Genomic DNA, 12,896 nt, shown 5'->3' on the forward strand with positions numbered 1-12,896 from the left:
GACAGGGGAGGAGCTTTTGGCACCAAAGCCTGGCCGTGCAAACCCAGCACACCCCAGAGCAAAGCTGCCCTCGGGACGGCGGGGACGGGGCTGGGATCTGTCTGGGGGTGCTTGGTGGAGCTCAGTCCTGGAGCCCACACTGTAAATGCCACGGTGAAGCTGCTGTCCTTGCCCCAAACACTGACCTTAGGGGCTGAGGTTGTGTCTGTCCCTCTCCAGATGCCTACAAGTCACCTCACAGCCCATATTACCAACTACCTCCGAAAGTACAGCGGCATTCGTCCAACCAGCTCCTGGTGACTCCCACCCCTCCTGCACTACAGAAGCTGCTTGGTAAGGCTGATTCCCACACCTTGTTTGTCATGGGAACCCCTCCTTTGGGGTTCCTGAACGTGCAGTAAATCAGAGGGCTGATAATATCCACAGTGGGATGGGGTGTGTGGAGCAGGAGAGGGATGAGCTGCTTCCCACCCTCCCCACACCCCTCAGCATCACCACGAGGTCCCTCCTGCTGCTGCCCAAGCTGCTGTCTTGCTTTGCATGTGCTCTTTGGCATTGTTTCAGCTCTCATTTGGCCCAAAAGGCAATAAACTTGGGTTCAGGAGGAACCCAACCTAACTGTAAATGGAAATGGCCGGTCAGAAACCTCTTTATTTGAAATGAAAAGCTTCTCTTGTAGTGAAATGGTGCAGTCTTGGGGAACACCACTCTGCAAAACTCTGAGCTAATAAATGAGGCGCTGTCTGAGATGCTGAGGCCACACAAAGGTGTGGTTGGAAGGAAAAACTTGCAGGGTGGTTTTTTTCGGTCTTCTGGTGTCTGTCCCCTCCCAGCTATTTGTGCTTTGGCGTTGGGCAGGAGCCAGTGTAGGATCCTCATGGAATCTGATGTAATGGTCCTGTCTGTGTAGAGACCAAGGGCCTCTGGGATGTCCTTAACTTGTGTTCTCTTGCTGTGGTGTCTTAGTTTTTGTCTGATTTCTTTCTGTAGAGAAAGAGAGAGGAAAATGGTGATTTAGAGGGACATTTGGTGGCAGGGTGGGGGAGAATGACTCTTGTCTGGACTAGGCATTGCTGCAGAAATCTGTACACCATGTTTTGTGCAGCAGACTGGGCTTAATCCTGAGGGCTTCCATCCTTTAATGATGGGAGGGCTGAGGGGAAGGAGGGGTCATTGCTGGAGATAAAGGATAATGAGAAGGGGAGAGGAATTTGAGTGTAGAGCTCATGGGTGTGTGTGGAGGGAGGAGGAGGAGGAGAACAGGCCCTGTGTGTGGTGCTGGGAGGGGGAGGGTCTGAGCTCTGGAGGGTTTGGGCTCTTACAGCTCATCTCTTTTGTTATTTCTGCTTACAAAGAACTCAAACCCCTCAGCTCCTCTCTGCTCATGCAAACACACCCCTAACACCCAGCACCTTCCTCTGCCTGAGTGTGTTGTCATGGCTTCCACCATGTTCTAAGGAGCTGATGGATCCAAGAGCTCCCCTGGCACCAGGAGATGGATTTCCAGCATGTTCTAAATCCAGCTTTAATGGCTTGGCCTGACTTACAGTCCAAACCAAAAGAGAGCAAAGGAGGGGAGAGGTGGCAGGGGAGCAAATACGGGTAAATAGGATTACTGCTCTTACTCTCTGTTGAAATTCATCATCTCCTGGTTTCTTTTGCAGACTCTTTTAAGATCCAGTACATGCAGTTCATGGCTTACATGAAAACCCCTCAGTACAAAGCAAGTCTGCAACAGTTACTGGAGCAGGAAAAGGTGGGTGTCCCTTTAACCTTTCTAAACAAAACTACCAGAGTGGGAAGTACCTTCAGTGTGGGGAAGAATGCTGGGGGTGGGAGCTGTGGAACTTAAAGGATCCCACCTAACCCTGCCCTCTGGCACTTTAAAACCATTGCCCCTTGTCCTTTCATTATCTGCCCATGTAAGAAGTCCCTCTCCCTCCTTTTTATAAACCTCCAGGCCCTGGAAGGGGCTCCAAGGTCTTCCTGGAGCCTTCACTTCTCCAGGTGAGCACCCCAGCTCCTGGAGCAGAAGGGCTGCAGCCCTTGGAGCATCCCTGTGGCCCTTCATTCATTTAAATTTACCAAGTCATGGGCTGGAATACATGGAAAAGCAAGGAAGGCCCTGGAGCTGGCAGTGGGATGGAACCACCAGCAGAGGGAGGAAATTTCCTGCCTAAACCCCTTCTTGTATTGCTTTATCTCAATTCTGAATGTCTCATTTGCTTTAGAAATTAGCCCTGATGAGAGAGGCTGTGCCTGGTGCTTCTGTGGAGGAACCTTTCCCAGTAATGCCCAATAATAAACTTTGACTTCCACTTGAAGCCTTGCAGGGCCTAAAGGGGCTCCAGGAGAGCTGGAGAGGGACTGGGGACAAGGGATGGAGGGACAGGACACAGGGAATGGCTTCCCAGTGCCAGAGGGCAGGGGGAGATGGGATATTGGGAAGGAATTGTTGGCTGTGAGGGTGGGCAGGCCCTGGCACAGGTTGCCCAGAGAAGCTGTGGCTGCCCCTGGATCCCTGGAAGTGTCCAAGGCCAGGTTGGATCAAAGGAGCCATCTGGGATACTGGAAGGTGTCCCTGCTGGGAACTCTCTTTCCAGTTGGGAGGGTTGTGCCACCCTGTTCCTCACTGGGCACTGGTTGATGTGGTGTGGTGTTAGTGCAAGCCCTTTCTTCTGGGCTTGTTTCCATTTTGTTTCCCAGTCCATCAGCACTTTGAGTTTCCCTCTTTTTCCTTCACCAGCAGATTCTTCTGCTTGATCTGCACTTGTCAGGAAAGTCAGCATGAAGTGAAGGGGAAGGATGGGCTGCAATTCTTGTGCCCTACACTGAGAAAAGTCACCTCTTGTGTGTGTGTCCAACAGCTGTTCCATACTTTTAAACAGTAAAATGAGGAATTCACTATGAAAACGTTTTTTTTCATGGCAAATTGAACCTCACAGAGGCAGAACTGGGCTGGCTGAGGGGCTGTGTGGGGTTTATTCAATAACTCCCCCTTACAGGAAGAGTTTGAAGTATAAGAAAAATATCTCTAATAATGATTTTAAAAGGAGCTGCTGGTTCCCAGGGTGCCCTTAGGTGGAGCTGTCAGTCCCTGCATGGCCTGGCAGGGCTGAAGGGAGTGTCTGATGCTGAAAACAGGATTCACATGAGGAATTTGCCACCCCAGCTCCTTCCCTGCCTGGGATCACAGTCAGGGCACCATTAAAGCTGGGAAAGATCAAAGTGCTTTTTGCCCTTTGTCCTCCACTTTTTTTGGGATCAGAGGCTCAGTGCCTGCCCAATTCCTGCTTGGCCTCAGCAGCACAAGTTGGAGAACAGGGAGGGATCTCTTTCCTTGCTGCCTCCTCCTTTATCCATCCCTGCATAAATGAGGCTCTTCAGCCAGTCCTGTCCTGCTTTTTGCTGCTCACACAGTGCCTGGCCATGGAATGAGGGAGCAGGAATGTTCTGGGCACGGAATGTGCTGTGAGTGGGTCGGGTGACCCCCTGAAGTTACTGTGGCACAAGTAGCAAAACTGGTTTGGCTTATTTTATGACTTTCTTCCTGCCTCCCCCTCCGTGTATTTTCATTTACTGCGTCTCTTCCCTGAGTGTTGTACAGGGAAAATGAGCTGGGGCTCTGGGGATTTAGATCCAGTTCCCAGTTTGGTAACAGATTTCATACAGATAATCCTTCCCACTTCTATTTCTGCCCTGGGTGATGTGATTGTTGCTGCTGCTTTACAATGCACTGGGAGGGTAAAAATGAGTTTTTAGGCATTTTTTGGTTGTGTTTTACCACAGAGCATGAAAAAAAAAACCTTCTGGAAAGCTCTTTTCAGCTGACTTAACTTCCCCAGGTATCTCACACTACCAGCTAGAGGGGTCATAGGAGGCAGAGCTCCAGTTCACTCCCAAACGTGCTCCACAAACCAGGTGTAAACATCTTAACTGAGCTGGACCGTGCTGCAGTTGGGGCTAAATGAGTGTTTCCTCACTGTTGCCTCCTGCAGGAGAAGAATGCCCAGCTCCTGGGGACAGCACAGCAGTTGTTCACCCACTGCCAGGCCCAGAAAGAGGAAATCAAAAGGCTCTTCCAGCAGAAGCTCGATGAGGTAACGCTGGGGCTGGTGGGACTGGAGCTCCCAGTCAGCTGTGTGCAGACATTTGGGGTAAAGCTGAACAGGACCAGAACAGTCTGAGCCTTCAGCCTCTGGTTTGCAGCAGATCAGGCTCAGAAATGGGGGATCTGTGTCCCTCTCTGGTTGTGTTGTGTCCTCGTTGTTGGGGTTGTTGTGGGTCACTCTGTGTCCAGGGGAAGGGGGGACAGGCCACAGACATCTGATGATCAGTGAAGGATTCACCCCCTGCTGCTTGAACAAACTCTGTGTTGCCAGTGCAAGCTCCGAGGGAAATGTGGGGGCTCTCCACAAAAACAGTATTATTTTGGCTTCCTATTTTAAAGTTGAATGGTTGGAACATTCAGCAGCAGCTCCAAGGTACTTCTGTCCTTCTTGGTGTCCCTGAGCAGTGACAAAGAGCCTTGGAGGACGTTCCTGTGAGCTGCCCAAGTTCTGCAGATCATCCCAGCTCCGCTCTGGAATGTGACAGTTGTCTGGAATTACTGACTGATCCCTTCTCACTCTTCCTCCTGTAGTTGGGAGTGAAAGCTCTGACGTACAACGACCTGATCCAGGCTCAGAAGGAAATCTCTGCTCACAACCAGCAGCTGAAAGAACAGACCAAACAGCTGGAAAAGGACAACAGTGAACTCAGGAACCAGAGCCTGCAGCTGGTGGGTACAGCCCGTGGTCTGAGCACTGGGTGATGCTGCCCTGGGTGCAGGACAGGGCGTGGCTGGGGGGCTGAACATCCATCTACCCTCTGTAACAGAAGAATTCAGGGAGACCTTTTTGGGGTGACTTTTATGTAGCTCTGAGCAAATGCTGAGGTGACAGCTGGCTTTGTCCCTGAACAGCTCTGTGTGTCACTGGACTTTGTCCAGGGCTTCCTTTGGGCCAGAACTCTCAGGGTGTTCATCTCAGTAACTCAGATTGTTATAGGATCATGGAATCATTAAAGCTGGAAAAGACCTTTAAGATCATCAAGTCCAACCTTCAGCACTGACCCCTGTCCCCAAGTGCCACATCCACATGTTGTTTGGACACTTCCAGGGATGGTGACCCCACCTCTGCCCTGGGCAGCCTGTTCCAAAGCATCACAAACTTTCTGGTGAATAAATTTTCCCTGATATCCAACCTAAACCTCCCCTGGCACAGCTGGAGGCCATTCCCTCTCCTCCTGTCCCTTCTTCCCTGGGAGCAGAGCCTGAACCTCCCCAGCTCCCCCCTCCTGTCAGGGGGTTGCAGAACCAGAAGGTCCCCCCTGAGCCTCCTTTTCTCCAGGCTGAGCCCCCCAGAAAGTAGAAGAAGGAAAGTCTGGATGTGGACACAGTGAGGGTGGGGTGGCAACCGTCTCCTGCCACCCCCTGGGGGGACACAGAACCGAGCTGGGAGGATTTTTCTCAGCGGGCCCAGAAGCTTCTTGCACATCCACTGCAGAGTCCCTGACTGCCAGCCTGTGTGGGGGGTGGTGGGAGGAGGTGAAAGGTGTCTTTTGACCTGTTTGTCCCCTGTCCCTGCAGCTGAAGGCTCGGTGTGAGGAGCTGAAGCTGGACTGGTCGACCTTGTCCCTGGAGAACTTGCTGAAGGAGAAGCAGGCGTTGAAGAACCAGATTTCTGAGAAGCAGAAGCACTGTTTGGAACTGCAGGTAGAGAGCAAGAAACAAAGTCACCAGCTGGGGGACCCCTTGGACAACGGGACAGTTAGGGGTGTTACACTAAAGATGATGGTAAAGGATAAACCAGGGACTGCTTTTTTTACCCTTTCCCCCCCTTTTTTCCCTTTCTTTTTGTTCTTTTCTTTATTGTTCCAAAGATTAATCTTTCTGTTAAGAGCATTTTAGGATAACTTTTAAAGGAAGTAGATGCTGTGTCCTGATTCCTGGTAATGCTGTGGAAGAAGGAATCATGGTTTACAATTACATATAATTAAAAAGCGTGACTTGATAGAAAGAAAGGTCCTGGTTGGTTGAATGTGTGGGTTGATGTTTCAGTTGAGGAATAACAGAATGGTTTGGGTTGGAAGGGACCTTAAAGCCCATCCAGTTCCACCCCCTGCCATGGGCAGGGACACCTCCCACTAGCCCAGGGTGCTCCAGCCTGGCCTTGGACACTTCCAGGGATGGAGAGGGAATCAGTTCCCACAGAATGGCACTTGCCATAGTAATTAGTTAATTAAGAAATTAAACTCCTTTTTGTGAAGAGCTTTGCTTTTCCTTCCCTGTGAAATTGGCTCTGGAGCTACTCCAGCCTTTTGCTGGATGCCTTTGCATGGGGTGACTGTTCCCTTCAGTGCCTGGCAGTACTGAGTTTCTCTCTGTATAAGTATATATATTCTCTATGTGTTAAGTTGGAGATGTTTTATGCTTGGTTTCGAGATCTGACAAGTTCTCTCCCAGAGCCTCTGACCCAGTTCCCCTCACCTGGGCCTTTTGGTCTAAAGTTGAAATTCGTATCTCAGATTTTGGGCCCCCTTGTTCTGCCTCGTCCCCAGAAATGGGGACACTTCCTGAGAAGCAGGTGGAGGCAGAGCTCCACCACGTGATAGAATTGCTGGAAGTGGTCTTTAATCCCTGTTGCTCTTCTTTATCTCAAGATCAGCATCGTGGAGCTGGAGAAGAGCCAGCGGCAGCAGGAGCTGCTGCAGCTCAAGTCGTACACGCCGCCGGAGGAGCCGCTGCCGGTGCAGCTGCACGGCAAACCCCACCTGAGCCGGGACCCCGAGGCCGAGCAGGGCAGGTTCCAGCTGGAGCTGGAGTGCTCCAAGCTGCCCCTGCCCCAGGTGAACGGCATGAGCCCCGAGCTGTCCATGAACGGCCACGCCACCCCCTACGAGCTGCAGCACGCCTTCGGCCGGCCCTCCTCCAAGCAGAACACCCCCCAGTACCCCTCCTCACACCTGGAGCACGACATCGTGCCCTGCACCCCCAGCCACAGCAGGCAGAAGGCAGACAAGGTGACCAGCCTGGCCCTCCCTGACTACACCAGGTTTTCCCCGGCTAAAATAGCACTGAGGAGACACTTGAACCAAGACCACGGGGTCAACGGGAAGGCGGCGGCCAACGAGATGCAGAGGTGAGGGGGGGGGTGGGGTGGTGGGAAAGTGTGGCGTTTTAATGACACTCTTTGTTTGGACTGTCCAAAAATGTTTTTCATTTTTTTCTGTATTTTAAAAAGGTTCTGTTCTGAGAAAGCAAACTCTTAAGTCAATTTATGGGGTAAATAAGGTGGGCTTTGAGTTCAGTACGAGGGAAAAGTTGTCAGTTTTTTTGTATCCTGTAATAATTGTGTGTCTCCCTTCCAGAGCTGAGCATGTCAAAGAGAATGGCCTTACATATCCCAGCCCTGGAATTGCAAATGGCATAAAGCTGAGTCCTCAGGAAACTCGGCCCTCTTCCCCAGCGGCCTTACCCAGTGCAGGAGAGAAGGTGAGGGGTGGCCTCCACCTGGCAGGACCAGGGAAGGCAGGAATGCTGCGTTCCAGGGCCAGCTGGGCATGGGAATGGCACAAAAGGCAGCAGGTGGGGTGGTGCAATAAAAACAATAACAAACTGGAGTTGGTTTGGGGTAGAGAGAGATGTGCCTCCCTCTGAATAGTGGTTTGCAGTAAAGCAGTGGGGCTATTTGGACCTGGCAGTGTCTGCTTGAGTTTGCAAAGTCCTTCTTAGTTATAAAAAGTAACAAAGGAATGGTCCCTGTAATTGGCCAGGCCTAGGGCTCATTTCAGAGCAGCAGGTGCCTCCAGCAGCAGGTTGGTTACCATGGAATTGCCATGGCCACTCCTGGAATATGACTTCTGTCATCTTTCCACAGAGCTCTGACCGAACCACAGGGAAATGAGCACCTAAGGCATCCTTTTCCTGAGGCTTGGGGCTGGCAGTGGCTTGAATTCTCATGTTTCTGTGCCATGGGCTGTTGCATTCCCAGGAGCCTGGTGCTTCTCCATCCCTGCCCTGCCTGTGCTGATTATTGCCAAAAGGAGGGGGAATGACACAGAGACAGGGACGAGCAGGTTGTCACGAGCTTTTCAGCAATAACACCTGAAAGAACTTGGCTTTTTTTCTGTTTGATTTACAGGTTTTGAGAGAGAGAACCTCTGTGAGTAATGGAGAAACTATCACCAGCCTCCCTATCAGTATTCCTCTGAGCACAGTGCAGCCCAATAAACTCCCTGTTAGTATCCCTCTGGCCAGCGTAGTCCTACCTAGCCGTGTTGAGAAGGTGGTGAGTAAGGGATTGTCAACACTTTCCATCCCTAAGCGGGCAGGAATGGGGGTGCTGAGCCCCAGGAACCTTCACTGGGCTCCTCCTGGCTGTGTGACCCTCGGGGGAGGCTGCTGGGGCTGCTCTGAGCTTCTGTAGGTTTTCCCTCACTGGGGTTGGGGGGGGATTTCAGCCAGGGAGGAAAGGGAAGCGAAAGCCTCAGGGGATCCTGAGTGTCTGGCTGGGTGGAAAAGCCTGAGAGGGGCAGTGGGAGCAGAGAAGTGCCCGTGGCAGTTTGTTCTCAGGAGCCTGGGAGGGGAATGTTCCTGCCTCAGTCAGTCCCCTCAGGGCTGTTTGTCCTCAGCACACGTGTGGAGGATGGGCTTGGACAGCCCCCTGGGGCTGTGAGACCTGCTGTGTGAGTGCCTGCTCTGCAGCACACAGCTTCTGGGGCCATCTCTGTTTGGCCTGTGACAAATCCGTGCCTCTCTCAGTGGAAGAGGAATTTAACCTAGTCCAGTTTGTCCCACAAGTGCTGCAGGTGCTGCTCTCACCAAGAGCTGTGAGTTCAGAGTCCGTCCATCCCCAGGTGCCTGCCTCACAGTCCCACAGTGGCAAAGCTGCAGTTGGTTCACGGTGCTGAATCCACTACGTTTTCCCAGCTGAAGACTCCTGGTTTTGGCAGAACCACTGCCTGCCCAGCCTGTGTCCTCAGAGAGAGAATGTCAGCCCTGGGTGGCACCAATCCCCCCAACATTGTTGGGTCAGGCTGCCACTTCACAGGAGCTTTCCCTGCTTTAGGAAACCCCCCCCAGGGAGTGTCCCAGAGAACGTGGCCTGACACACTCCGTGCTCAGGGTGGGGTTTTGTTTTGGGGCACTTGGTGTGGCCAGGCCTGGGCTCAAGATACACAACCTTTGGGTTCTGCCCTGCTGCCTGTGAAGCAGAGCAGTGGGATGAGGCATTCCTGCTCTCATAGTCCCTAAATATTCTGGGATGCTGAGCCTGCCCTCCCTCTCTGCGCGGAGTCTGCTGTGTGCTGCCCACCACTGCAGTTAATTCATCCCGATATTTCTGTCCCACAACCTTCTGATCCGCCTTTTCCTCCAAACAACCTAATCTAGGACGTGTAGGAAACAGAGCCACTTCCCTAGGTAGAACCAGTGCATGTGAATGTGGTTGAAACTGTTGATTTTTTTGCTGTTTGCTGTACTGAAATGCCTTGTTTCTCTCTCCAGAGAAGCACACCTAGCCCAGTTCATCAGAGCAGAGACTCAGCAACACTTGAAAAGCAGATTGGTGCTAGTTCTCATAATGGCATAAGCAATGCTGCTGGAAACAAGCCTCTGGCTTTGGCTACCTCAGGTAACACCTCACCTGTGCGCAGGTGCTCTCGTGTGGGGACGGCTCCCAAATGCTCCCAGCTGAGTTTTCCCAGGCAGTGCTGGGTGAACGTGTGTTCTGGGGCCCAAAACTCTGAGACCCAGCACCCCTGGGGGATGCTCTGAGGCAGGATGTGCCCCCAGCTTGGAGGCATCTGGGATCAGGGGTTGGGTTGAGGTGCCTTTGGCTGAGCTGCTCCTGTAAATTCCGTGTGGAGCGAGAGATTCCCACCGTGACAGACCCCCAGGGTATCGCCCAGCTGGGCCAGGAGCTGGGGGGCTGGCTCTAAAGTTGGATTTTACAGGGTGTGGGGGGGGTTAATATCAAAATGAATTCCTTGGTGAAGGTTCAAGAGATGCCTCATGAGCAGTTGTAAAGGCACAGGTGCCTGGGGAGGAAGAGGTCGAATGGGAGAGGACAGGGATGCCTTGGGGGGCAGACATTGCTGCTGAACTCGCTCATCTGTGGGAATTGTGGCCTTCAGGGAATGGGATTGGCCAGGAAATGTAGGTTCTAGGGTACAGAAGTGATTCTACAGCTGCTCCCTCGCCAGAGAGAGCTTTGGTCTCAGTGTTCACCACCCCCAGGGGCTTGGGTTGTTTCAGCATCTGTTCTGCAAAAGGGCTTGGCTGCGCTTTTCTGTAAATCCAGTGAAGTGTTAAAAACAACCCCTTGTTGTAAACCATTACCATGTTCCCACCCACCCCTTTTATCCAGAGAGCCCAGGCCTTACTTGAGCACCAAACCCCTGCATGGTGCCCCCTGGCAAATCCCGCATTCCCTTCCCAAGCTCCATCCCCGGCACTTCCCGAGCTGTTCAGCTGGAGGAGCTGGGCTGTGTGCGTGGCACAGCCCTTCTGCTTGGGGAAGGAGAGCGCTGAGCTTGGCCATCCCTTTGCTTGAGGAAAGGAAGGAGTGGAGAGTGGAGGAGCCCCGATTTCAGGAAGTGTAATAATCTGAACAAAACCTACACTTGAATTCCATTTCAAACTGGGAAGAGCGGAGGAGACCTCCACATGAGAGGAATTTTGCAGGAGAGCAGTGCAAGTCCCTGATCCCCAAGTGGCAGCTGAGCACCCCGAGCCACGTTGTCAGTGCCCTGTGGAGCAGCAGCCGATGTGTTCCCGTGTAATCCACGGCCCTGGCTGGAGTCTGGAATCCCTCCCAGCCCCCCCAGCATGGTGACCTCTGGCTCAGCCCCAGCAATGATCTATACTTTCCCTTTCAACAGGTTTTTCTTACTCTTCTGGCTCCGTGGCAGTCAATGGAACTCTTACAAACAGCCCAGCCCATCTTAACCATAGTGTTGATCAGGCAGCTCTGGACGACTCTGGGAGTCTCTTTAACTCTGTAGGGTCTCGGAGTTCCACCCCACAACATCCTTTGCTAATGATGCAGCCGAGGAACTCTGGGCAGAGCTCCCCTGCCCAGCAGCACTCGGCGAGCCCCAGGCTGAGTGCCCAGAGCCTGGTAGGGGTTTTGCAGTTTGCAGATGCTCAGAAGATCTTTGCCGAAGGAACAAAGGGGGACCTTCAGTCTGATGCAGATCCTGAGACCGAGGCCAAGAGAAGAATCATCTTTACAATCTCTCCTAATACAGGACATGTAAAACAATCCCCTCCCAGCAAGCACAGCCCTGTGCCCGCGGGCGCTCGGCTGGAGCTCGGCCAAGCCCACGCCCAGGACGGGAAGAAGCGGGGCCGGAGGAAGAGATCTGGGAATCTCAGCGGGAGCTCCGGGGTCTCCCCGAAGCGCAAATCCCTCCCTGCTGTGTCTGGGCTCTTTACGCAGCCGTCGGGGTCACCCCTCAACATCAACTCCATGGTAAGAGCCCTGCCCTTATCCCTCATTCCCTCTCGGAGTTAGGGATGAGCTCTGGCCATCCTGGAGCTGGAATGGGTGGGAAGGCTCTCCGGGAATTGCTGCGAACTCAGTGAGCAGTTTGAGCATCTTGCGGGAGTTCTGCGCTGCCAGAGCCTTAAAAATCCAAAATAATCTCTTCCCTCGTGACAAAGAGCTCGTTTCTGCACCGAAGTTGATATTTAGGCTGTAGATTCAATATTTTGAAAATACTTTAAGCTAGGATTGACTAAACAGCCTAGGAGTGCCAGAAGCATATGGCATTCTTGCTAATGAAGCCAGTTATAGAGCTGTGCTCGTGTGATCCTGCAGTGCAGTTTGAAAGGGAAAGGATTATCCCGTGTCTTCATTTCTGCCTTGAAACGTGAAATCAAAGGATGGAAATTAGCAGTTTTTCCGAGTTGTATTTGACCTTTCACCCCAGGTTCTAATGCAGGAGGGGGGACGTAGTGCTAAAGAAGCAGCTGTTGCATGTCTTAGGGCGAGTTAAGCCTGCCTTTAATACCCTTAACAAGATGCCTCGTTTCCAAAGGGATGCTCTCACCTGTAACTCCTCTCTTTCCTTCTTGCCCAGGTCAATAACATTAACCAGCCCTTAGAAATAACAGCCATTTCCTCTCCTGAAAACTCCCTGAAGAACTCTCCTGTTCCTTACCAGGACAATGACCAGCCCCCCGTGCTGAAAAAGGAGAAGCCCCTCGTTCAGACCAACGGTGTCCATTACTCCCCCCTGACATCGGATGACGAGCAGGGCTCTGAGGATGAGCACAATAGCAGCAGGTGAATGAATGCCCAGGCACAGCTCCAGCAGGAGATTTCTCTGAGCTGATAACACTGCTCTGAACTGGAGGGCTGTGTTAAGCCTCTTTGTTCCCCTGGCTTGGAGACCTGGTCCATTATCCCGAGCCTCTTACGTGGAACAGGGGAGGTATTTAGGCAGCAGAGCTGGAATGTGGGAACCTGCTGGTGCTGTGTCTGCAAGGCTGGCAGGGTCTGGCCTCCGGGAGAACTGGTGTGGAAATGCTTTGGGGAAACAGAGGAGACTGAGGGGAGACTCCTCGGGGGCTGCAGCTCCTCCCGAGGGCAGGCGGAGGGGCAGGCGCTGAGCTCTGCTCTGGGACCAGGGACAGGAGCCAGGGAAGGGCTGGAGCTGTGCCAGGGGGGTTGGGATGGATCTCAGGGAAAGGTTCTTCCCCCAGAGGGTGGTGGGCACTGCCCAGGCTCCCCAGGGCAGTGGGCACGGCCCCAAGGCTGCCAGAGCTCCAGGAGCGTTTGGACAACGCTCTGAGGGACAGGGGGGGATTGTTGGGGTGTCCTGGGCAGGGACAGGGGTTGGGCTGGATG

At 52.8% G+C, this 12,896-nt stretch overlaps 1 protein-coding gene across 1 annotated transcript in view; it reads left to right on the plus strand.

Moving 5' to 3' along the window:
* DOT1L (DOT1 like histone lysine methyltransferase) overlaps positions 1-12,896 on the plus strand; it is a gene marked incomplete at its 5' end in the record, with an annotated part of 32,169 nt that overhangs the window by 11,034 nt on the left and 8,239 nt on the right. The window contains 11 exons of the mRNA XM_027909019.1: positions 220-333; positions 1,665-1,756; positions 3,999-4,100; positions 4,643-4,780; positions 5,630-5,755; positions 6,703-7,181; positions 7,411-7,534; positions 8,184-8,330; positions 9,548-9,674; positions 10,924-11,516; positions 12,127-12,332. Of these exons, the coding sequence (XP_027764820.1) occupies positions 220-333; positions 1,665-1,756; positions 3,999-4,100; positions 4,643-4,780; positions 5,630-5,755; positions 6,703-7,181; positions 7,411-7,534; positions 8,184-8,330; positions 9,548-9,674; positions 10,924-11,516; positions 12,127-12,332 (2,248 nt within the window). The remainder of the gene's footprint in view (positions 1-219; positions 334-1,664; positions 1,757-3,998; positions 4,101-4,642; positions 4,781-5,629; positions 5,756-6,702; positions 7,182-7,410; positions 7,535-8,183; positions 8,331-9,547; positions 9,675-10,923; positions 11,517-12,126; positions 12,333-12,896) is intronic.

The sequence above is a fragment of the Empidonax traillii genome, unplaced genomic scaffold (assembly GCF_003031625.1).
Source record: "Empidonax traillii isolate 1590-97213 ecotype Southwest subspecies unplaced genomic scaffold, ASM303162v1 scaffold1917:size59404, whole genome shotgun sequence".
In the NCBI taxonomy this organism is placed as follows: Eukaryota; Metazoa; Chordata; class Aves; order Passeriformes; family Tyrannidae; genus Empidonax; species Empidonax traillii.